The sequence below is a fragment of the Danio rerio genome, chromosome 21, assembly GCF_052040795.2.
Source record: "Danio rerio strain M-AB ecotype USA chromosome 21, GRCz13ab, whole genome shotgun sequence".
NCBI classification, from domain to species: domain Eukaryota; kingdom Metazoa; phylum Chordata; class Actinopteri; order Cypriniformes; family Danionidae; genus Danio; species Danio rerio.
Genome location: NC_141041.1, coordinates 6,979,589 through 7,004,247, shown reverse-complemented (window position 1 = coordinate 7,004,247; position 24,659 = coordinate 6,979,589). Strand labels below are relative to the sequence as shown.

General features: G+C 32.6%; 2 protein-coding genes and 1 long non-coding RNA gene across 12 annotated transcripts in view; 1 reads left to right on the top strand and 2 right to left on the bottom strand.

Moving 5' to 3' along the window:
* The window catches only part of prodha (proline dehydrogenase (oxidase) 1a), a 49,066-nt gene extending 33,129 nt beyond the window's left edge, over nucleotides 1–15,937 (bottom strand). For all 10 annotated transcript variants that reach the window (XM_087300646.1, XM_087300647.1, XM_087300648.1 and 7 more), the window contains exons 1-2: nucleotides 15,562–15,937; nucleotides 13,328–13,536 (exon numbers count right to left, since the gene is read on the bottom strand). In XM_087300646.1, the coding sequence (XP_087156772.1) occupies nucleotides 13,328–13,536; nucleotides 15,562–15,882 (530 nt within the window). In that variant the 5' untranslated portion in view covers nucleotides 15,883–15,937. The remainder of the gene's footprint in view (nucleotides 1–13,327; nucleotides 13,537–15,561) is intronic.
* Nucleotides 4,973–8,125, top strand: LOC147838735 (uncharacterized). Its single transcript, XR_015519950.2, has 3 exons — nucleotides 4,973–5,107; nucleotides 5,186–5,317; nucleotides 7,846–8,125. It is a non-coding gene; the product is annotated as an uncharacterized LOC147838735 (long non-coding RNA).
* Nucleotides 15,938–19,601: 3,664 nt separating the features above from the next.
* On the bottom strand, nucleotides 19,602–22,358 carry uqcr10 (ubiquinol-cytochrome c reductase, complex III subunit X). The gene is given in 2 exon segments (NM_001302478.1): nucleotides 19,602–19,911; nucleotides 22,191–22,358. Coding segments are annotated over 2 exon segments (189 nt in total). The 5' UTR covers nucleotides 22,332–22,358; the 3' UTR covers nucleotides 19,602–19,863.
* Nucleotides 22,359–24,659: the final 2,301 nt, after the last annotated feature.

Sequence of the window (24,659 nt, the reverse complement as noted above, 5' to 3'; positions counted from 1 at the left end):
AAACAAAATAATTATGGATCTCCACGAACCATCTTTTCTCTGCGGGCCGAGACGATGGGCGATATCCACTGCATCATCCATTCTGTCACTGATACCAGGTACCACCTTGCTCAGGATATTGATCACAACACTACGAACATCCTCTCCCGGTTTCTCTTGTACCCCGTGTAGTTTCAGTGTCCACCTCCAACTGTACCGTTTGCACACTCCCACTTCTTCTTTTAAAGTTGCGTTCACCTGTTTTAGCTCGTGAATCTCCGTGTTCACAACCTGAAGGGCTTCCTTGTGAGTGGACACTTCGGCTACAAGCTGATGCACGGTCGAGGACAAGTTTTCAATCTGTTTTGCAGTAACGGCAGTTGTTTGGTCAATTGACGCAATCTTTTCGAACATCTTGTCATATTTACCAGCAAGATCTTGAATGGCGGCCAAAATTGCAGCGGATGTGTTGTCACTATCCATGCCTTCACGTTTTGACTTTTTTGAGCTGGGTTTTATTGGGGTGTCGGGCAACGGAGTTGCCAGGACATCGCTCATTTTGGGCCGAACGTTAAACCATTCGTTCGTTGACTTTTCCCCTGTCGCTAAGTCTTGTTCATCCTCCGAAAGTGCAGGCTTCAGGGTACATTCGCTTTGATCAGGATCCATCCTTGACTTAGATGACACGTGAGCAACTTGTGCTTGCTTGTTTTTTCTTCTGCCCATAAACTCAACTCGAAGTAACGTCTTAAATAACAGTCTTAAATATATGTTTATCCATAAGTATTAATTTGTGCGTTACTGGTTGTTTTATGCTCCAACCTCAAGTTTTCCTGACGAGACTTCAGCAACACCTCCTATCTCTCCGCCATCTTGGCCGGACTCCCCCCGTATTTTTCTAAACTGCCGTGCGCGGGAAGTGGCGTGACGTCCAATCACCCACTCACTCCCTCTGCACCTGACTGGATTAACGGTAAACGTCAGTTTGTCTGTAAGAGTGTAAAAGGTATGTTAATTATTTTATAGAAATATAAATGTTTTCTTTGTACAGTGCAATGAACAAGGGATAGCATTCAAAGTTTGTGTCACTGTGTAGTTTGGTTGATATACGTTCCCTTTAATGAACACTAACGTTAACGTGTTTCAAACGCTCGTACCTGACCGTCTGTGTTTGTTTGCATATTAATGACTAATTTCATATTTTTACTGACGTTATCAAATGTTAGCTTTAGTTTGACCGACGTATTAAGGCTGTGTGACCGAGTTTCAGTGGAACAGCTTTGCTGGTTTTTAAGTAAGTTATAAGTTAGACTCGCGTGAATTGGAGGCATTTGTAACTCGGTATGAGGGGAAATACACACTCGTAAAGTTATTATTAGTGGTGGGCCGTTATCAGCATTAACGTGCTGCGTTAACGCGAGACTTATCGCGCGATAAAAAAAATATATATATCGCCGTTAATCTATTCTCAACGTTGGGTTGGGAGCTGGGTGACTTTCATACTTTGATATTTTAGCGCGGATGTATACCTGACCGGTGAGCCGTCTGACAAACAAGTGCCCTTATGAATCAAATCAGCAGGATGCCTGACTTTAACTGCAGTTCGGCAGTTTCACTTTAACTCATGAACATTTCATTCATCCCGCGTGACAAACTGGGGTAATAGACGCAAATAAGAAGCAAGAACTGATGAGAGTGTTATGGAATTTAACAACGCTCGCCAAATGGAACGAAAAAAAACTTCCGCATTTCGCGACGCGTGTTTGAATGTACAGAGATAACAGAGTGATACAGTACGTGTGTGACATTTAAAAGTATTTATAGTGTTTACACTGTCATGCGTTTTCGGCCTCAAATACATCGTGTACCTTAAAGCACACAATTAAATGTTTGTTGTAGTCGAGTTGAACTATCATTGATATTTATTTATTCACTTTTAAGAACCTCAAGGGCAGCTAATATGAAGATATAAAGAGTTGTTCTTCCACAGTCTTAAAATTCTTCAAACTAATTGTCAGTTCGATTCATTATAGCAAATAATACTTTCTTTACTATTAGGAGATCATGAGTTTTATTTTAATGAAACCTTGATAATAGAGTGAACTACACATGGTGTTATCGCAAATGAAATCTTTTTATGTAGATTTTAAGTGAGTTTTATTTGCACAAATAAGGTTCACTGATATTTTGCTTTGTTGACTTTCAGGTTCTTTCATTTTGGTTATAAGTACATGTTACAGGTAAATTCTTAGATTCAATCCAAACTGAATTTGAATTAATACGGACAAATGAAATAAAATACACCTGGGATTTTAAATGTTTTCATTTTTTTATTATTCACAACGTTTGTGAAGTCTAAATGTAGACTGTCTCAAACTGAATGAGTGTTATTTTTGTTGTAGGTGTGTTGGTGTAAAAATTAATGCTGACTGGTTAGTACTGCATTTTTAACCATAACAATAATGATTTATATTTAGCATTGCATCTATTGTCATTTTACCAAGAATGTGTTTGCTCTTTCAGAACTCAGGCAGTTGTGCTGGACCCTCTGTACCTTATACAGGAGATGACTGTAAACTTTCAAGTTTAAGAGGTAAAATGTTCAGGGTTTTTCTGTTTGATTTTGAGTGTTTTGTAGACATAAGGTTCACTGATATATGATATAAGATTTGCTTTATGTTTATGTTGTCATTTTAGTTATAAGTACAAGGTACAGGTACAATTTCACAGCAATCTAAATTAAAATCTTAAATCTTACATTCAATCCAAACTGAATTTGAATTAATATGGACAAATTAAATAAAATACACCTGGGATTTTAAATGTTTTCATTTTTTTGTTATTTACAAAGTTTAAAGTTTAAAAGTAGACTACGTGCTGCGTGTTTCAAACTGAATGAGTGTTATTTTTGTTGTAGGTGTGTTGGTGTAAAAAGTGATGCTGAAAGGTCAGTACTGCATTTTTTAACCAAAAAAATAAACAATGATTTATATTTAGCATTGCATCTATTATAATTTTACCAAGAATGTGTTTGCTCTTTCAGAACTCAGGCATTTGTGCTGGACCCTCTGTACCTTATACAGGAGATGACGGTAAACTTTGAAGTTTAAGAGGTAAAATGTTCAGCGTTTTTTCTGTTTGGTTTTAAGTGTTTTGTACATATAAGGTTCACTGATATTTTGCTTTGTTGATTTCCAGGTTCTGTAATTTTGGTTATAAGTACAAGGTACAGGTACATTTTCACAGCAATCTAAATAAAAATCTTAAATCTTACATTCAATCCAAACTGAATTTGAATTAATATGGACAAATGAAATAAAATACAGCTGGGGTTTTAAATGTTTTCATTTTTTTTTATTATCCACAAAGTTTGTAAAGTATAAAAGTAGACTATGTGCTGCATGTTTCAAACTGAATGAGTGTTATTTTTGTTGTAGGTGTGTTGGTGTAAAAATTGATGCTGACTGGTCAGTACTGCATTTTTATAAATAATACAAAAAATTAAAATAAAAAATGATTTATATTTAGCATTGCATCTATTGTCATTTTACCAAGAATGTCTTTGCTCTTTCAGAACTCAGGCAGTTGTGCTGGACCATCTGTACCTAATACAGGGGATGACAGTAAACTTCCAAGTTTAAGAGGTAAAATGGTCAGGGTTTTTGTTTGATATTGATGCTTTTATTTTTATTATTTGGCAAACCAATTACTTGTACCTATATTTTTACTAAGTGTTTACATGAACACATTTTGCTTCAGTAAGTTTTGAATTTTGTTAACATGTATTCAAACTAAAAAGTACTGGGTTGATGTGGGTGTTTTATCTGGGTTTTTTAAGCTGCTACTGTAATCTGTTAAATGAACCAAGCAGTTATTTATTATTATTATTTATTTTTGCATCATTTGAAATGTTACAAGTTCTTTATTTTGGTAATGTCTGTTTAAAGTGATAAGGAAATAACTGGTCCACTGCTGAATCTCTTTTCTTTTCTCTCTTAGCCACCTGATGATGAGAGAGACCATTTCAATGTGGGCATCTTGATGGTGAGCCAGGCCTTCATGCTGATTTTGTGACCGTTTAATCTATTTAGCGTCATTGTAATAACTTTATTTCAGGATGCAAAACTGGCTAAAAATCTACTTTAAATTTCAACATTAATTGTATGATAGTGTGGTTGATTTAACATTTTATTTAATGTTGGGTTCATTGTAAAAAAAATAAGATTTAATTTTGGTTGAATAAATGCTGATTTTGGGACAGTTTTGTCTATTTATTATCATAGAATTACCATTATTTCAGGGTGGAAAACTGCCTAAAAATCAGTGGTGACTTTTTAACGTTGTTTCAATGATATTTCAATGATACGTAGGTTTGCTCTCTGGGTAAGAACTAACTTAAAAAATGCGAAAAACTTATGTATGTGCCACTTGAATTTTGTATCACATGTTATTGGCATGTTATGGAATTTAACTATGGCAAATAAGTGAGAGGAGATGGAAAGCTATGATGTCTACACGTTTTCCTGAAACATTTTCATGGTCAATTCTTTCTTGTATAAAGATAGTGGAAAAGAAAGAAATGTAAAACAAAATGGTTTATAATTTTTTTACATTTTTTTTTCTTTCCTTTATTGTTTTTTTTTTTGCCTTATTTTTGTTCTTGCACTATAATTATTTCTTGTAATATTTGATTAAGTAAATATATATTTTTTAATTTCTTTTAAATTATGTAGCAGACATGTATTTGAATAATTTTACATAATAATTATAATATTTATAATATTATTAATAATATTAATAATTTAACATATAGGTGTGCATATATGTACCCATATATGTACATGTAATATAGGAAAACAGCCAATTTTATATTTGTCACATATTTCAAAAACCTAAATCAAAACCTATATTAAACCATATGTTTATATAGGTTCTTTCCATGTGGACGTGTACCAGACCCAACACACAACTCACTTTTCTTTTCTTTTTTTCAGAAGAAGAGTCCACAGTCACAATAACAAGATCATTGAGCTGTCCCCTAATTGTGGTGAGCTACATGTTTAGTCTCTTATGTGCTAAACATTATGTAGCCTAAGGAAGCAGCCCTGACTCTGGAGTTTATATGAAGGTATGTTTTTACATTTTTAAGTTTATTTCATTTTTATAAGACAAGTAAGTTGATACATGTTTGTTGTATTTACAACAGGAGCATGCTGAGTAACTATCCAGAATGTAGGTCCATAGCAGAAAAAAGTGCACCAAGCAGAAACATACCATCTAAACTCCTTCGATTCCTGTCAGACCAGAAAGACTTTCAGAATCCTTGGAAGATTTAAAGGTAATTAAGCAAACCGGTAATACTTTATAATAACTAAACACTATTGATTAATTTATTAAGCATTAGCAAAAAGTTCTGTTAAGCTTTAACTCTACATTAACAGACCTTAGTATACAGTTTATAACTACAGCTGCAAATGCTGTAATCTTGACTTATAAGCACATCTATAATGTGCTTAATGATTTTGTTTTTATATTTTGTTAATGATTAATTTTTCATTACTAAATTTAGTATAGCATTATTTACAAACCAGTAATTTAAGAATAGTTGGTGTATTTTTTTTCTAATCATTCAGAATGTGTAAGTAAATGGTTAATAAACTATTTAAACTAACATTTATATATCTTATTATTCAGGCATATAGTAATAGTTGGGCAGCACAGTGGCTCAGTGGCTAGCACTGTTGCCTCACAGCAAGAAGACCTCCGGGTGCTCCGGTTTCCCCCACAGTCCAAAGACATAAGCTATAGGGAAATTGATTAACTTAATTGGCTGTTATGTATGAGTGTGTTTGTAAATGTGTGTATGGGTGTTTCCAAGGGCGTACTCATGCTATGCACAGTTGCCTTGAAACTGGAAGCATGCTTGTCTCCCCCGACGACCCGCACTCACATTGCATTCGAGCCTGAGCATGCTTACATCATCAATAACGCACTGTTCAGTTTAACAAGTGCTCTTACTCAGCACAGTGGAGATTTCTTTATATTGTTATATCGTTTTAGTTGTTCAATATGCAGTGACACGCAGTCAAATATTTCACCGAACAGATCAGCCACTTTTGACGCTCATAAACAATCAAAGTCAACGTGCTGCAGGTACTAGGAGGTTTGCTAAAGGTGCAGCTGTTGTGCAGTGAGGGGTTTGTGTCTTTAATTTATGACAGTTTGCAAGGGACTTTGATTTGGATAAATTAACCACTATTACTGTTCAATGAACGCAAACCCCTTACTGCACCACAGCTGTGCCTTTAGCAAACCTCCTATTCCTGCAGCACAAGGAGTTTATGATTGTTTATTAACATCAAAAGTGGCTGATCTGTTCGGCGAAATTCTTGACAGCGTGTTACTGCATCCCAAACGACTAAAACAATATAACTAAAGAATTCTCCTCCGTGCTGAGAGCACTTCCTAAACTAAACAGCGCATCATCGATGATGTAAGAGTGCTCAGGCTCGAATGCAATGTGAGTGCGGGACGTCAGGGGAGACGGGAGGGAGGACAAGAGTGCTTCGGCCTGGTTCAAGGCAACTATACATAGTGTGAGCACACACTAAGCTGAAGGAAAATACATGAATGAATAGTAATTGTTATACTTGTATATAAAGTATAAAAAATAAGTATATAAAGTATATACAATACTTATTTTAATAAGTGCTTTTGTTAACTTCATCCAGTTTTGTAGCCTAAAGTGAGGATTGTTTATGCTTTGTAAATCGCCTTATAAATCACAATTAAAGATTCAGTTATATTCTAAAAATGAAATTCATTTTATTGTATTAAATGAAAAATAAATCTTATCTAAAATAAAATTACTGTACAGTTTAAACATAGCTAAATAACATTGAAATGTTGCATCGTAATATATCATTAAATTATTTTATTGTTGTTTTATCCAGTTTTATGTTATATTTTGGCACTCCTGCTATTCAGCAAGGTTTCATATTTACAGTAATTACATTTTTTAGATAAGACTTTAATGATTTATTGTTCATTTGATACTGAGCCTTTAACTGTCGTTTATAAGGATTTATAAATCATAAATAATCCTCACTTTAGATTAGGCCACAACTGGAAGAAATTTTGTAAATAATGCAATATTAAATATAATATTATATATATATATATATATATATATATATATATATATATATATATATATATATATATATATATATATATATATATATATATATATATTTATTTTATTTTTTTATCTATAAATAGTAATGTAAAATCAATCATTTAAGTTTGATAACACAATTATTAAACTGTAGCTGTAGTGAATTTTGCAGCTGTATTTATAACCAACTGCTAACATCTATTAATGTAGAGTTAATGCTTAACAGATAATGAATTCACTATTTGCTAATGCTTCATAAATGAATCATAGCCCGTAGTTATTATAGTGTTACCAGCATAGTTTGTTTATATTACTGTTTCTCTCTTGCATTATTGTTCCAAATATTGTCAAAAGTACCTACACTTTATTTTGAAAAATCTTAAAGTGATTTCTCACCCAAAACTGAATAATTGATCATTCATAATTTACCTACTCTCTTGACATTTTAAACCTGTATGACTTTGTTTCCTCTGCAAAACACAAAATATCATATTTTAAAGAATGTTGCTCCTATTTCTCCTATTTTGTTCTGTGGAAGTATGTCAGTCAGACAGGCTTGAAATGACAAGAGTGAGACAAGAAGATGATGATAAAACTTCCATTTGTGTAAACTATTGACATGCAAGGAATTACCCCAGTTGTAAGTGAAATGTCATTAGTAATGTTTTTTTTTTTGTTTTTTTTTACAGCCATTGAAGTATCAGTATTGGAGCGGAAGAAGACCCAGTTGTATCGTCTGTTTCCTGCCATCTTGCAGTTAACCTGGTTTCTTAATGTAAAGTACTTGTAATTTGCCCACTTGTCCTCAATTATCTTAAAGCTAACATTTAAAACTAATTTGCTTTGAGATTATTTGCCAAGACTTCTCACTGTGTGATTCACATGTCAATATGTATTTATTGTGTGTATAACTAGCTATTTGGAATTCAAATGATTTGTATTCATTAAAGAATCTGTTTTAATTGCAAAGTTGTTTTTGTACTAATCATTGTAAGTTCACAGTTAACAAACTATTTACTGCTTCTCTACACATACAGTATGGAATACATGTTTTGTTTTACTATGGTAAACCATTAGTAGTGTATTTCCCATATGTATAGGTTTATCCTTACCAACTGCTATTTCTATGCTGCTTGAAGAGCATTAAATTAGTAAAATAATATTTTTTTTACAGTAGGTATCCCATTAAAACAAAGAATCTGTTCATTTTTTCACTGTATATATACTATTAAAAAACAAAAAAGTCCTCTTTTTACAGTAGGTATACAATTAAAACACAGAATCTGTCTGTTTTTTTACAGTAGGTATACAATTAAAACACAGAATCTGTCTGTTTTTTTACAGTAGGTATACTATTAAAACACAAAATAGTTCCGCTTTTTTACTGTTGGTATACCCTTAAAAACACAGAAAATAACCGTTTTTTTATATAGAAAACCCTTAAATTACTATAAAATGGTTCGTTATTTTACAGTAGTTTAACTGTCAAAAAACGGATATTTTTTAGTTTTTTTAATGTGGACACACTGTCAATTAACAGAAGTTTTCCGTTTTTAATTTACGGTAAAATATTTGTGTAATGAGCTGCCAGTACATTTTACCGTTTTTTTACGGAATTTTTTTTTAGAGTGTAGGCATGGGACGATAACCGTTTTCAAGGTATACCGCGGTTTTAAAACCGTCAAAATTGTATGCTATACCATTCCTACGGTATGTGTAGGATTCTTTATTTACATTTTTTTTTTAGGACAACATTATCTTCAGCAGAAAATATATCCAGAGTAGGCATGGGCTGGTATAAGATTCTGGCGGTATGATAACCTTGGATAAAAATATCACGGTTTCACAGTATTGCGATTACTGCTCTAAAATATATTCTTTTTAAATGTCTAGATAAAACTTTTTCCCCTTTGAACACGATCAATTTTATTTTGAGAAACATTTAAAATATTTTGGAGCAGTAACAGGGTTTCTACAGGTTTCAAGTTAAATTTAAGACTTTTTAAGACCTTTTTTCTTAAGACCATAATGAATGAAATTTCAGACTTACACAAGGCTAAACGCAAAAGATTTTTTAATAACCAAGTTAAAACCTTAAAAAACAAATGTTATTGTAAAGATGATAATTAAACCATATCATTAAGTAAACAGAGTTAATAAATAAATGTTTCTTAAAAATTGAAATATATTGTTAGTGATTGGATGGGTGTTGGCCCAATTAGGAATAGTTTTACATGGAAAATTAAGACCCATTTAAAATTATTTAAGACCTACAACACAATATTTCAGTGGATTTTAGAAGGCTTAAAATTTGGTTTTTGAAAATTAAGACTTTTTTAGACCTCGCAGATACCCTGAGTGAACATGTCAGGCTAAATAATTTAAATATATCATTGACTTCTGCTGGCTTCATTTGTTTCAAAAACACAGATTTCTTCACAATTTAAAATGGTGTCTTTATATATCTTTTCTGCTGGAAATACTGTTGTCCTAAAAAAACAAAACAAAAAAATAAAATAAAATAAAAAAGTAAATAAAAAAATCTTACATATAACTTACGAATGGTTGCAGAAAATTTGGGCAGTTTTGAAACCTTGACTTTTCCAAACTGTGGTATACCTTGAAAACGGTTTGTACCATGAACACGAATACCCATTCTTTAAAATGATAGATATTAGTAGTATTTTTTAAATAAACCCAAAACAGGTTTAAAAGTAAAAAGTTAAAGGGCACAGAAGGGTGATTTGAAGTTTAAATAAAACCATCTGCTCAATTAATACATATAAATGTAATGTCCATGATGGGTGTACTGTCCCTTTAACGGATTTTATGCTCCAGAGTTTCATGTGCAGTTTATTTCCAAAGGATTTAGTCAGCTGAACATCGAGTGTTTCTCACGCTGAGAACACAGACTGGGGCTCATCTTACCCAAAACACCTTACATAACATCCTCACAGGCCTTTTAACAGCATGTGTGTGTGTGTGTGTGTGTGTGTTTATGTGCGTAAGAGTGAAATGAGAGCACATTCCCACTGTTAGTTTGATGAAACAAGCTTTCTTTTGTTCTTCTGTTTAAAGAAATTCATACAAAAAGTGCGATAAGGGTATGTTTACCGCACAAAATAAGTAGAAACCATACAAATAAAGGCTATTTTTGAGGTATATTATATTTGTAAATAGCTACTTAGCACATTCTTAATGCTGATTGGCTGCAAGTTTGCTTTTGGATTTGGTCCGACAGTAGTCAAAAGCATTTTTCAAATATTGCTCAAAGTTTCCCCTTGGTTCACTGGCCTTGTGGTTGATTGATGTGATTATTTTTTGCAGGTGTGAGGCGCTATATTTATACATTGAATACTCTCCAAGGAAGTTAAAATTTGTATTTGTATTTTAAATCCTTTTTGTAAGGATATGTATGCATCTCATATTGTCACATGTTTATTGTTGTATGTAAATGTTCCTGTTTACTGACTTGTTAGCTGATTGTGATGATTGACTGCAGGTGTGATGTGTAGAGCTGTTTCCCTATTTCTTGAGTAAGTTCTCCTATTTGTAATGCTTAACCTGATGAAGACCATGTCGGTCGAAACGTTGTGTGAGTGATGTTAAAGAGCTAAAGTGGCAGTGTGCCGATTTTCTTGAGATCTTTTGCTACTGATGTTTATTTTTGATCGAGCACCTGCCTTCGAGATTTTCTAGATGTTCGCACATTTCTATTTTTTATGTTTGCCCCAAGCACAACATTGGCTTACTGTCATTAACTTCTTCTTCTGCATCTTAAATGTGTCTAATTTCCTCTTAAATGTTTGTTTATTTCCATCTTAAAGGGTGCAAATAAAAAGACAGACACATTGTGCAACAGGCATACAATGCTCAGCATAGTACACCCCATTTTAAAAATTAATATTTCTATCCATCTCCCAGCGAATATGGGTAAAATATATTGGTGCATTTGAACAAAACAGATTTATTAAACAGATATGTTTATTAAAATAATATTTTAGTACCCAAACATATTTAGAAATGGAAAGATAAAACATTTAAAGTCAACTAACTAAAAAATAAAAACTACATTTGAACATAAAACATAAACATAAAATAAAATTTAATAACATAAAATTTATTTATTGATTTATTTTTATTGATTTATTTTTTTGCTTCCCTTGATTTTTCCTCTTTTTAAATTTGTATTGAATATTTTTCTATAACATATACATTTGGACTACTAATTTTTGAACCCTTATTGTACGTTATTATGTTAGATTAGCTCCACATTTGGCTTCAATGCTGACTAATCTAATGTATATGCACAAATACAATATTGCAAGAAATAGAAAATATTAATTTAAATGAGAGATTTGTGGGGGATGTACTCATTTATGCTGAGCGATTTATGTGCAGATTTTTCATTTTATGCAAAAGCAAAGATATATTTTGTGAATTATTATTTTTTGATAATTATCATTACCTACTTTGTTAATTATTATTACCTAGTTCACAATATAAATTACTTTGAAAGCAACGATTACATTTTCAAGCAGTTTCAAGCACAATCTAAAACCAAAGCCTTTTTCAAACCTTGAAAACACATTAATATTCAAGCACTTCCAGCTAGATCCAGATATACTGCACTTTTCTCAGCCCTAAAAGCTTATTACACATCAAGGATGAGGTATTGCATTACACAAAGCATTAACCTCATTTAATGTGGCTTTTTATGGTTCTCTATTTGCGCCACACCTTCGGATGTCAACTTCTCGTGACTGGCTCAGAGTTATTGGACACGCAGCTCTGTGTTTTCTGGCTCAAACGCATGTGACTGCATTCAGCAGGGGAGGAGGGTAAACACCTCCCTTTTTCAGCGAATCAGGCGGTGGGCCTTGGCTGCAACCGACCAATGAGGAAGAAGGTATTCAGAGAGCGTTTCCATTAGCGCAGCCAAAAAAGTGGCATGCTTTCTTTTTTTATACGTGTTCTTTGGGAACAAATACATTTGTACAGCACTTTGGCCAGGATGAACTTGAACTTGAATGTGCTCTATGAATAAATTCAAAGATATAACCAGTGAACAAGGAACAAGGCAAAGCAAATAAACTATGCATATATAGTATATAATATATAAAAATGACAGGCTTCTCTCAAAAGATAATAAGAGGCATCACTGTGGAAATTTCTCCGCTTTTATTTACCTTTAAACAAAAAGTGTCTAAAATGTCTAAAACGATTCATACCCTTTTCGATAATCAATAGCAAAGCCTTTATTGGCTATTACCGCAATCAAACGCTTAATTTAATTGCTGACCAGCTTTTTGCATGTCGCCACTAATATTTTTTGCCCATTTATGTTTAGCGATGAACTCCACCTCACTCCGGTTGGAGGGTCTCCTTGCTATAACCTTGAATTTCAGCTCTCTCCACATATTCTCAATTGGCTTTAAGTCTGGACTCTGGCAAGGCCACTGCAAAACTTTGATGTTTTGGTCTGCTAACCATTTCTTCACCATTTTTGCTTTGTGTTTTAGGCCACTGTTGTGCTAAAATGTCATGCAGAACATTGTATATCATCTTATTATCTTTTGGGAGAAGCCTGTGTCGTTTCCGGTCAAAAAAATGAAGAAAAGTACCTTTAAGTCAGAATTTTCCATGAGTATGAATAAGTTTGGGCTTGACTTCATATATAAAATATCACATTAACCACAACGAAAAGCACCAAAAATGATCAAATATTACAAATATAACAAAATTAAACATATAATCTCTCCCTCACATCAACTTTTAATGATGCATAACCTTCATAATCATGTAAAGATTTCAAATATATAAACAATAATATTGTTGTTGGTAAGAGAGCCAACCATTTAGTCAATTTGTTCTTGAAAATTAGTTGTTGTACTCATCTAATATATACGTATATAAGTCAATCGTTCTATTACCTCAAATTCTATTACTATTTTGAACCTTTCACATTCGTATTTTTGCCTCTTAACGGCATTTTGGGGGATTATTACATCTTTTTACATGTTGATAATAATATCCTTAATAAATATCTATCCTCTTTTTCAGAATAGCATGGCTTCAATGACACAAACAAGTCAATAATCCTCAGCCTAAAAATGCAATCTCATGTCATTTAATGACAGGACTGAGGAAGGGAAAATAAGCTCGACTCACTCCATCTCCTTCTTCTCTGCCTCTTCTTGCGTCAGATCCTCCTCGACACTGTAGTCTAAAACCGAACCCACACCAAACGCCTGGTTCTTCTCAATCAGTGGTTTGATGGAGTTCTGGTCCTCTCCCGCCACAAACTGCCCATAGAAAGTCATTTTCATCAGTTTCTCAAAGAGCCGCTGGCCGAGAATCTTCTTGCTGAGGTCTATCAGCTGTTGATGCAAAAAGATGGAAATGCCATGTAAATAAATGTCATGATGATACAGACGAACTGCCTACATTCATTTCCAAAAAAAATGTATTAATTAAAAATAATAAACTAAATATTATATGTTATTGTACTTTACTGAACATTTAAGTAAAATAAACTAAAAATGTAAAACTCAAATTCACTATTTTTAATAAATATATTTAAACTATATTTCCTTTATTTATTTCTATTTATTTATTTTTGTTATTTATTTCAGCTTTGTTTTCATGGAAGCATTTCTTAAAAAATAAATAAATAAATAAGAATTAGTTATGGATTCTACTTATTTATAGATCCTAGTCATTAAAATGTACATTATATATGTAAATGTGTGATAGATATGATATAGATGATACATTTCATAAAGGTCTATATATAATACATATAAAAATAGAAAAATCTGCATATATTGAGTATATATAAATAGTTTATTTGTATTATATGCTACATATGTTGCATATACAAGTTACTAAGCTCAAGTTCTGAATAAAGCAGCTTTCATTCAGTTTTTTACATATGATGTTACATTTTCAGCTTACCGAGCTCAAGTTTAAACTTCTTTTTTTTTATTCTACAGAGTTTTGCTTTACACACTTTTATGTATTTTTTTTATTTGTTTAATATTACATATATACAGGCCTTTAGCCAGGGGGGTCCGGGTAGTTCGACAAAGTCCAGAATTTGGCCCCTATTGTAGCTCATTTATCCCATTTTTGACAGCATGCCATCATAAAGTGTAAAATGACCAAAAGAGAAGGCTTTAAGAAGAATAACCAATAAAAAGAAGGCTTTTAGTTTAATTTTAATTAAATTTTTATAAATTTTAACAGATTCCTAATTATTTGTTGTTGTTTTTTGTTGTTGTTTTTTTGATGGATAATAAATTAGCATTTAAAATAGTTTTTTTTCATATTTCTAAAATTCTAATCTCACTACATTATTGATAAAACTGCAACAACTTTTGTAAAAAAGCACATTTGTGAATTAACACATTTTTCTAAACAAAAAAATTGTATAATAAGCACTTTGACAAAAATGTATAGGAAGTATTTTTGTTCCATCAAAAAATGTGGTTATGAAAACCATCCGACCAGCTAATCCAGCACAAATTAGTGTTTAAAATGTCACAAAAATGCAGTATTTAAACCTTAAATAACTGCAAAAAGGTAATTTTTTAGAGAAAAAATAAATAACCACCCCTACGGCCTTGATATACCAACACTGAGTGTCAGTGTTATATTGATGCCATTATATATCAATTGGCATGTCTGTGTGGAGTTTGCATGTTCTCCCTACATTTGCGTGGGTTTCCTCCGGGTGCTCCGGTTTCCCCCACAGTCCAAAGACATGCAGTACAGGTGAATTGGGTAGGATAAATTGTCCATAGTGTATGAGTGAGTGTGTGAATGTGTGTGGATGTTTCCCAGAGATGTGTTGCGGCTGGAAAGGCATGCGCTGCGTAAAAACTTGCTGGATAAGTTGGCGGTTCATTCTGCTGTGGCGACCCCGGATTAATAAAGGGACTAAGTCGACCAGAAAATAAATGAATGAATATATAACGGTAAGCATTAACGTTATACGTGTGATATGACATACACTTTACCGAGCTCAGGTGCAGAGGTTTTTCCATATGTTAAATAGATATATAGTTGCATTGATTGAGTCTTAAATATTGATGATATTACATATAAAGTTACCTGTTTTCATTCAGTATTATACACATAATATTTGCCTATATTCAGGTTACCTAGCTCCTAAACTCTTTTTTTTTTACATTTAACGTTAATAAGTTTTGGTATATATTTTATTTTCATGTTAAATATTAAATATATACATTTATTGAGTATTAAATTATGATTATATTCCATATATCGGTTTCCATTCAGTATTAACGTTAACTTATATGACATTACACATGACATGACAGGTTACCGAGCTCAAGCTCTTATCCTCCCCGACAAAAACAAAAAACAAAAGTAAAACTCGCCTCTTTATTTTTGTCGACCAGGAAGTCAAATGTACAGAGTTTGAACACCAGCAGACTCCTGAGCAGCTCCAGAGTGTGTTTGCTCCTGTAGGCTTCTCGTGTGTTGTCGAAGTCGATGGAGATCCTCTGGCCGCCGATGTGCGCCTTCTTCCCCCCGATCAGATCCACATCGCACGGGGTCTCCAGGATGGCGCAGGACTGCTCCAGAGGCGCTTCATCCGTCTTCAGCTCTTTGTGCTGGGTTGATGCGACTGTTGAGCGAAGCCTCACGCCGAATAAACGAGTCGGTTTTACTCTGTATATAACTTTCGAGTACGACATGTTTTGTGTTGAGGAGCGGCTCCGACAGAGCGATAGATGATTCTGGATGAATGAGGAGGAAACGGCTCGGGTGGTAGGGTTGTTAAAGCGCGCTTAAAATATGTAAATGAGATGCTACGCTCTGAGTCCTGATTGGCTCACGGTTGCAGACGTAGAGGATTGACTCATTTGGATATGAGTCAACTGTATGTATATATATGTAATGTATGTATGTATGTATGTATGTATGTATGTATGTAGGTATATATATATATATATATATATATATATATATATATATATATATATATATATATATATATATATATATATATATATATATATATATATATATATACATACATACATATATACAGTTGAAGTCAGAATTATTAGCCCCCTGAATTATTAGCACCCCTGTTAATTTTTTCCCCAATTTCTGTTTAACGGAGAGAAGATTTTTTCAGCACATTTCTAATCTTAGTATATATATATATATATATATATATATATATATATATATATATATATATATATATATATATATATATATAAGAAATATTTAGATAGATATACCATACACATTTAAATATCTTTGTAACAAATTATTTTGAATAGTTTTGCTTTTATGTATGTGTGTGTGTGTTAAATATGTATCAAATATATATTTTGGATGTGTTTAATCTTGGCTCAGCACCAATATATTGTCTTTTCGACTCAGCATTTGTGTATTTACTGAATAAAGACAAAAAGTCCATGATTACAAGCTCTCTCCCTGATCTCTGTGGATGGGTGTTGGTTTAAATTATGTATGTCCCGAAAGTGGTTTTACTGGTTTGTCTATTGAGAACATGATCAGTCCTTCACACTTGTTTAATTTCTTTCTAAGAAAATAAGCTCATGAAATATAAAGGTGATCTAGTGACACTGTGTGGTCATTATATGTTAAAACATCAAAGCAGGTCCTTTTCTTGTAACGTCACTTTAGAAGGGATGCAGCTGCGGGCAATGTTAAGAATCATTTTATATTATTTATTAAATTAACCATTAACTGTATTTTATTAACGCCTACCGCCACCCCAACCCATCACAGTAATGTAAAATATTCTAAATATTTATTACATTATTAAATTATAACCTCTGTTGAAAATTTGGTCATTCTGTGGGCAATTTTTTACATTTGATGTGGAACTGTGGTGGCTCCATCAAGAGTTATTCAGAACCTGGAGAAATGGCTGGGACAACCTTATTCCTGTCTGGTGATACATTCACTTTACTAAACGGAATATCTAAAGCACAGACTGGGCTAGTCATCGCAGAATGTATTATTGCTGTGAGACTGGTACCGCGAAATTGGAAGAACTCAGATACTCCCTCTTTTAAGGAGTGAATTGAGCTGAAGACTTCTACTGAACGTGTTTTGGCGAGACTTCAGGACTCCACTCATACTTTTAATCAGAAATGGGGTAGCTTTTTTCAATATTTGGAGAGCACATAAAATGAAAATTGAAGGGTTGTCAATTTGAATGTGTGTTGTATTATTTTATATTTGTTATAATTTTTTTATTTGCTATTATTTTTATTGTACTTTGTTTACATTATTTTCCTGAACGTTGATTTTGTATTGTGAATTTCATGTTGTGTGGGGTATAAAAGTTCAAAATAAAATAAAAAAGTTCAATGAAAAAAAAACATTATCAAATGACCCAATAAATTGCATTAAATCCTATGCCATCGCTCACAGCAACATAAAAAATAATAATTGTACAGTCACAAACATTATGCTATACTGGTGTGCGTATTCACAAGTGTATCCTGTATTCTAGACTTTACATTTATTGGACACTAATTGAAAAATTCACAGGAAAGACCCTGGAATTAGACTGGAGTAACAAGACTTTTAAATATTAAGACGTACAATGTTATATTAATTCAATGTCAGTGAACTTACTATTTATGGTTCTTTGCCTGATAAAGGGTTAATATAGAAATATAGAAGCTGCATTGCATAAATACCCTTTTCTTTTAAGTTTCTCCACAATTAATTAATTTATAAAGTAATTTATCAAGCTTGTTTTGACAGATACTGCCTTCTTCTGCCTTTTAACAGACCGACCTCAGATTCTGGACAACATTTCAGTTGTTTGTGAATCATTAGCTAAATTATCAGAAAATTATATATACAACATTTTTGATAAATTCACTAACGACTTTTTATTATTAGTAGTAGTAGTATTTAAATACCTATAATTTTATTTTAAAATATTAAAAAAGCACATTTAATCTAAATGTAAACTGAATTTTTTTTTACCAAAAATAAACTTATTCATGAGATCTATATATTAAAATGGAAATGCATTTCTTATTTTTAATAAAATATTAAATTCTTTTTTAAAAATAAAAATAATGTTATTGGGTCTTCAATATTCATTGTTGTTAACTGAAGAGCTCTTGCAGCTAAAAAATAATAGTAATGTGTCTTCTTGAACATAACATTTTTAACATAAGTTGTAAATTACTGAAATGGCTCCTACAAACTTACGTTGCACCAGCTAAAGTGCATATATAGATTTATATTCCTTATAGTTGTACAAAATGCAATAAAGAAGTGGGTACCTTTTATCATTGTGAATGGGAGTGATATGAGATCCAAAAAAATTGGAAAGAGATTCTTATCATCATTGGTAAATTAATTGAAGAAAATAAACATTTGGTTCTTAAATGATGTATACCCTGTAAACCTGAATCTGAACACAAGCAAATGCAAACTATTAGATTTTAGTTTACTCCAAGCAAAGCGTGTTATTATTTTCAATTGAAAAAACTCCAAAGGCCATCCTGTGGTCAGTGGATTTTAAAAAATGACTAGCAATCTTGCTTTGGAGAAGCTGACATCTTCTGAAAATTACAAGATTTTTATAAAATATGCCCCCCCTTCAAAACACTTTTTGAACCAGGTGAAGCATACAACATTTTTTGATGTTCGAGCTTTCAAACCCTCAGATGTTACATTTACCGACAATTAACAAATTTGTTTAACCAGTAACACTGGAAAGCTGTCAAATGCAAGGTACAAAAATGCACTGAACATTGTTATTATTAATTTTTTTTATGTAGTTATTATTAGTATTTTTGTAATTTATTTACATATTTAAATTCACATTTTTAACCATTGGCCTTTTTATTTTTTTCAGTAGTTCAAACAAAACCCAATAAATATATCTTAGAAAAAATAAAAATGTATAATGATGTTTTAAATACTAATTATTATTATAGTATTATTAATTTTTATTGTCCTAAAACAATGAAAAATATTGCTTATCTATACACATATAAATACAGTTCTTGCCTCTTCTGATTATTATTGACATTTTTATTAAGGAAAATCAAATGGAATCAACATAGAAGTTGAATTGCATTTGTTATTTTTAATAAAATATTAAATCCTTCTTAAAAAACTTATACAATTGTATCTTTGTCTTCAACACTCATTATTTTTAACTGAAGTTTTTACTGCTTAAAAAAAAAAAGGTAAAAAGTAGATGTAAATCTCACATAAAAATAAACCACAGACAATAATTTTACCAATATTCCTAGTTTTGGATTTCAATTTTCATAGTACTAACCTTTTGGCTGGGCAATTTTGAGATCTAAATTATATGACACATCACCAATGCTAAATTTCTCTCTGAATTCTTATAAAGCCAAAACATCATAACTAACAACACATCAACTGAACATGAGTTTCATTGTTGAGTTTATTCATACAGAACTAAATTATAAGCACATTTACAAATGAGGAAGAATGTGACAAAGCACACAACAATAATTCAGTGATCAGTCTCTGTTTGTGTCCGCAGATCTTCAATCCGGCTGGATGGTGGAAAACACCGGTCGCAGAACACTGAAAACACCAGCGGATCCTCAGTCAGGCCCACATGAGAGCTGGATGATGACAACGGGTGACTGAAGGCTCCACCGGCTGCATCAAATCCCCCGTTATTATTCCTCCTTCTGCTCATAATTGTGTTTGATGTGTTTCCAGAGTTTCTGAGGAAAACAAATATTAAAAAATAAATAAAATCACATATTTCGATAAATAATACATTTAAAAAAAATAAATAAATAAAAGACGCCACGTGAAAATTTTAATATTTCTCTTTATTTATTAGTGAAGAATCTAACTAAGCATCTGCGAATCTTTGTAACCAACTATTTGTGTGTAGTTTCAAGAAAACAACCATTCATTTGTGTTGTGTTGTGTTTGATTTTCATTTGTTTACATTCATTTATTCTTTATATAATTATTTAATTTAATCCTTTGAGCATTAGTCATTTAAATTATTATTGTCATTTAATTGATTTGTTGATGATTTAATTATTATTATTTGTCATGCGATTATGTTTTATACTTTATTATAACTATTTTCATATAATTATTGCTTTATTATTATTTAATTTTTTTATATTGTTATAATCTTATTTAAGCGACACTTGTTTTCATGAGTAAGAGATCAGAGAAGTCTCCATTTCAAGGTCTGTATTGTCTCTGGAGAATGTTGTGAAGCAGTAATTTTTCTATTGCTGTTGCTTGTGGTATAATAACACTTGTTGGATTTATCCTAATCAGACGAAGTCTGAGCATTGAATTATAAGCAATTAAGATTATTCAATAAACTTTGCTCTTTCTTTATCATCATTACTTTGTCTCCTGCTTCTGCTCCTCTCTAGTTTTCCCAGTCAACTCCTATATTGATTGGAGACTGTTCATTCAGTTAATTATTGGTTAACACAGGGCAGCCCAAACTTGGTCCTGGAGGGCTGGTGTCCAGCAAAGTTTAGTTCCAACCCAAATCAAACACACATTGGCTAGCTAATCAAGCTTTATAGGTTTTAGAAACACCCTTGCAGGTGTGACCTCCAGGACTGAGTTTGAACACCCCTGGGTTAACAGGTTGAGTTATTGAGTTATCTAGCATGGAGAGTGTGATCTAACATTAGGAATGGGTTATATTTGCTTTTATTTTATGAATGTCTGATAACTTTTCTTACAATTTTCATAACCAAAATAAAGTCATTTAGAGAATTTGTTTTCCTCGGGAGCTCAAAATTGGTCAAAAACACTAATATTTTCATTAGTTTTGCATAAAAATAAAAGGTTGTTTCATTCTGAATTATTAAACGCTATTCCTTTCCTCTTCAAACTTATTTTCATTTACTTATTTGCAGTGGATTAGTTCATTTAGTTCAGATGCCCAAACTAGGGTGCCGCTGATGATAATCTTTGATTTGGCCTGCAATCCCATCTGAAAAGAAAGGGAAAATGATGGGGATTGTATCCAGTGTCAATTCAAATTTAATGTAACCCTTTGTTTGTTTGTTTTATTATTTTAAAGCTAACTAAAATTAAATGTTTCATTAAATGGTGTAAATTAATCAGATTGTGTTTAAACAAATACTGTCACCCGACAATGCAGAGAATTTGGTGAGCAAATTAAGTCAAAGGCAGATTCTGCTTGACTAATGTGTTCAGCGTTGACGTCCACTGTGTTATAAATGTGATTATGTTTTTATTGCAATAATTTATCAATATTTAAAAACATTATTCTGCATTACATTATACAAAAAGTAATGTTTCGTATTTATTTAAAAATATTTTGAAATAAATTATGAAATTACTCATGGTATATTTACTTTCTGCCCGCAGCTCTCAATGATATTTAGTTTTTGGCCCTTCATACTGAAAAAATGTGGACAACCCTGATTTAGTGGTTACTGTTATTAATCTGCTGTTGTAGCACATTTTAAGAGACTCTAAATTTTTAAAAGAATCTAAATAAATGTATTTTTGAAAGCATCAGTTTCTAAACTCTTCTGAAGTTAAATATTAGTATTAAAACATATAAACGTGACATTTTTTTTGCCATTTTAAGCGACAAAAATTCTCAACAACATTTATTTCAGTTATTAAAATGTCATCAGTAGTATTTTACAGTTTAAAGTACTGTAAAACACTGTAAACCCTAAATCCTGACAACTGACAATGATTTCACAGCTGTGTATATTTACTTCATATCTTCACATTATCCTTACTCTCCAAATTTATTTAACAGTTTTATACATTAACTCATTATCTTCGCATTCCCTTAATCTGTTTATTTAAGATATCACTGTGAAACTTATGTAACCCTCAGATATGAATTTTAGGCTTTACTATAACATTTTAATTCATCTCAATGTGTAGTTGCAGTTAGCAAGCGGGCTAATCAAGGTCAGGCTAGCGGTGGGTCATGGAGAAACTGGCTGTATTGAATCAAGATATAACTTACCCCCCGATTTATGCTTTCAAATAAAGCATTTCCACCCTGATCAAACAATCTCTCGAAGAAAACAGCGCCCACGACAACAGTCACGGCGAAAGTGGACGATCTTCTGAAGAGCAGGTTGTAGACCGTTTTAGAGAGCGCCATGATGGTCAATGAAGTCTCCCGGAAATTATGGGAGGAGCGATAAGCTGTCTGTCAAATCCCTCGACCAATGAGGACGCGTAGTTGAAAACATTTGTTAACCCCTTCCGCATCAGTAATGACATTTTTTTTGGCTTTTATACTTATTTTTTGTCATCATTGCATAACAAGCGTTTTTTTACAAGCTGAATTGAATGCTTCAGACAAATAATAGATTATATTGTTTGTTGTATTATGTATGAAGGACGAAACATGCAAAAACATCAAATTAAATAAATACGTAAATAAATAACATAAAAAATATTTGCGTATTTATTTATTTATTTATTTATTTATTTATTGTTTTTATTTATGCAGGAATTTGTGGATTTATTTATTTATTCATTTATTTATTTAATTGCCTATTTATTTATTTATTTATTTATTTATTTGTTTGTTTGTTTGTTTGTTTATTTATTGTTTAATCATTTCTGTACAACATAATTCACAATTTTACTTCTAAAGATTAAACGTCCCAGGTAGTAAAGAATTCTGGCCCAGATTTGGCATAAAGCTGGCATTCAACCGGCTATGGCATACAGCAGTGGTTCTCAAACATTTTTCATCAAGTACCACCTCGGAAAAAAATTGTCTTTGCAAGTACCACCATAATGAGCAGTTTTGAAATACAGTAGCGTATTAGGTCTAGTAAAGCAGCTTAAGCTCTGTACAGTTTAAAAAAGAAATAACTCCTGGTTTGTTAGCACCTGGAAATGTTGCCTAGTAGAGATGCGCGGTTGGCGGTTATAGCCGCGGACTCCGCGGATAAACCGCGGATCGGGCGGATGACGTTACAAAAAAATAATATTTTAATTAAATTCGGGCGGGTGGCGGGCGGTTGTACTGTTTTTATATTCATAGCTGGCGCACCAACGAAAAAGCCTAGGACTGACTTCACAGAATGGGAGGAGGAATCGGATACATTAATTCTGGATGAAGTGTACAGAAGTATTCCTCTACAAACTTCCGTATAGACGGATCAGCAGAGGAAAATCTACTTTCCTTTTGGGAAAAATAAGGCCAGGCATTCCCATGACTACAGCACCTTTCCAAGAGAATTCTATGCATTTCAGCAACAAGTGCTGCGAGCGAGCGCTCCTTCAGTGCAGCAGGGCGCAGTGGCTATGCAGGCGCTCCCGTCTGAATCCTGACACTGTAGATGCTATTTTATTCCTGCATTGTGCCAAGAAAAAATCAAACTAGACCTAAGGTCAGGCATATTAAACCAATTAGCCTATGTTATTTAGGCTACACATATGTTCAATATAAACTTTTGAGTTCGGTCAGCTGATAATTTTACGTTCATATTGGTTTAGCCTATTCTATTCTAGACATGTTGGCCTCGCTTTTACGTTCCGAGGCTAAGGTTATTTTGCCAGAATTTCTTTGTCGCAAATTTAATGGCGTAGTATTTCGTTATGCTTCAAGTTTGAGGGCAATGGGGATGATCCTAAGTCCGTGGGTTATTGGGGCACTTGTCATACATGCACTTTAGCCTGGTCAGGTTCGCTCAAAGAGGGATGGCATATCTATTTTTCTAATTTAATTTCTAATTGTGGGGGTGACTGAGCCTACAAGGCTTAGGCACGATATGACGTTTTTATGAAAAAATTTTTAACTGTTTGCCAAAGCATGCGACAATAGAATATGCCTACATTAAGATATTTATGTTAATATTTTTTTTACTGCCTGTTGTTTCTTTTGGCATATAAAATAGGTATTGTCTGACAGAGATATCAATAAAGGTTCATCTGTGTCGCAGAACTGTGTTGATTCCGATTTCTACAAGCTCAATAACATCCACAGCAAAAAATAAAAAATAGTCGAAAAACTGTGCCCATTAATTAGATGTGGAAGGCAAGCAGGTACGTTTTGATATGGACAACTACAAATGTAAACATTATTAGACTATAATGTAAATGACTTATTCTATCTATTTACTAAAAAATTAAGTGAAATAGGCATTTAGTAGTAGGCTAAATAGCAGCATGTTGAAATGATGTGTCAATGCGTTTTCTATTAGGCTACAATAATAAAAAAAAAAAGTTGTATAGTACAGTGCGTTTAATTTAGGCTATTTATTTATTTTTGTCCCTGTGCGCCGATGACGGAGTTCACTGCTGATATTCTGAGAGCTCGGCTGCTTCTCATTTCTTATTTGTGCATCCTCGTTTCCTTTCCTTGCTTTCTTTCCTCGTGTTTCCACCCCACCGGGATAACGTTACGAGGGAAGGACGAAAGGGAAAGACTGAAGGACCGAGGAATCGAATCAAGTGAAAAGACACGTCCTCG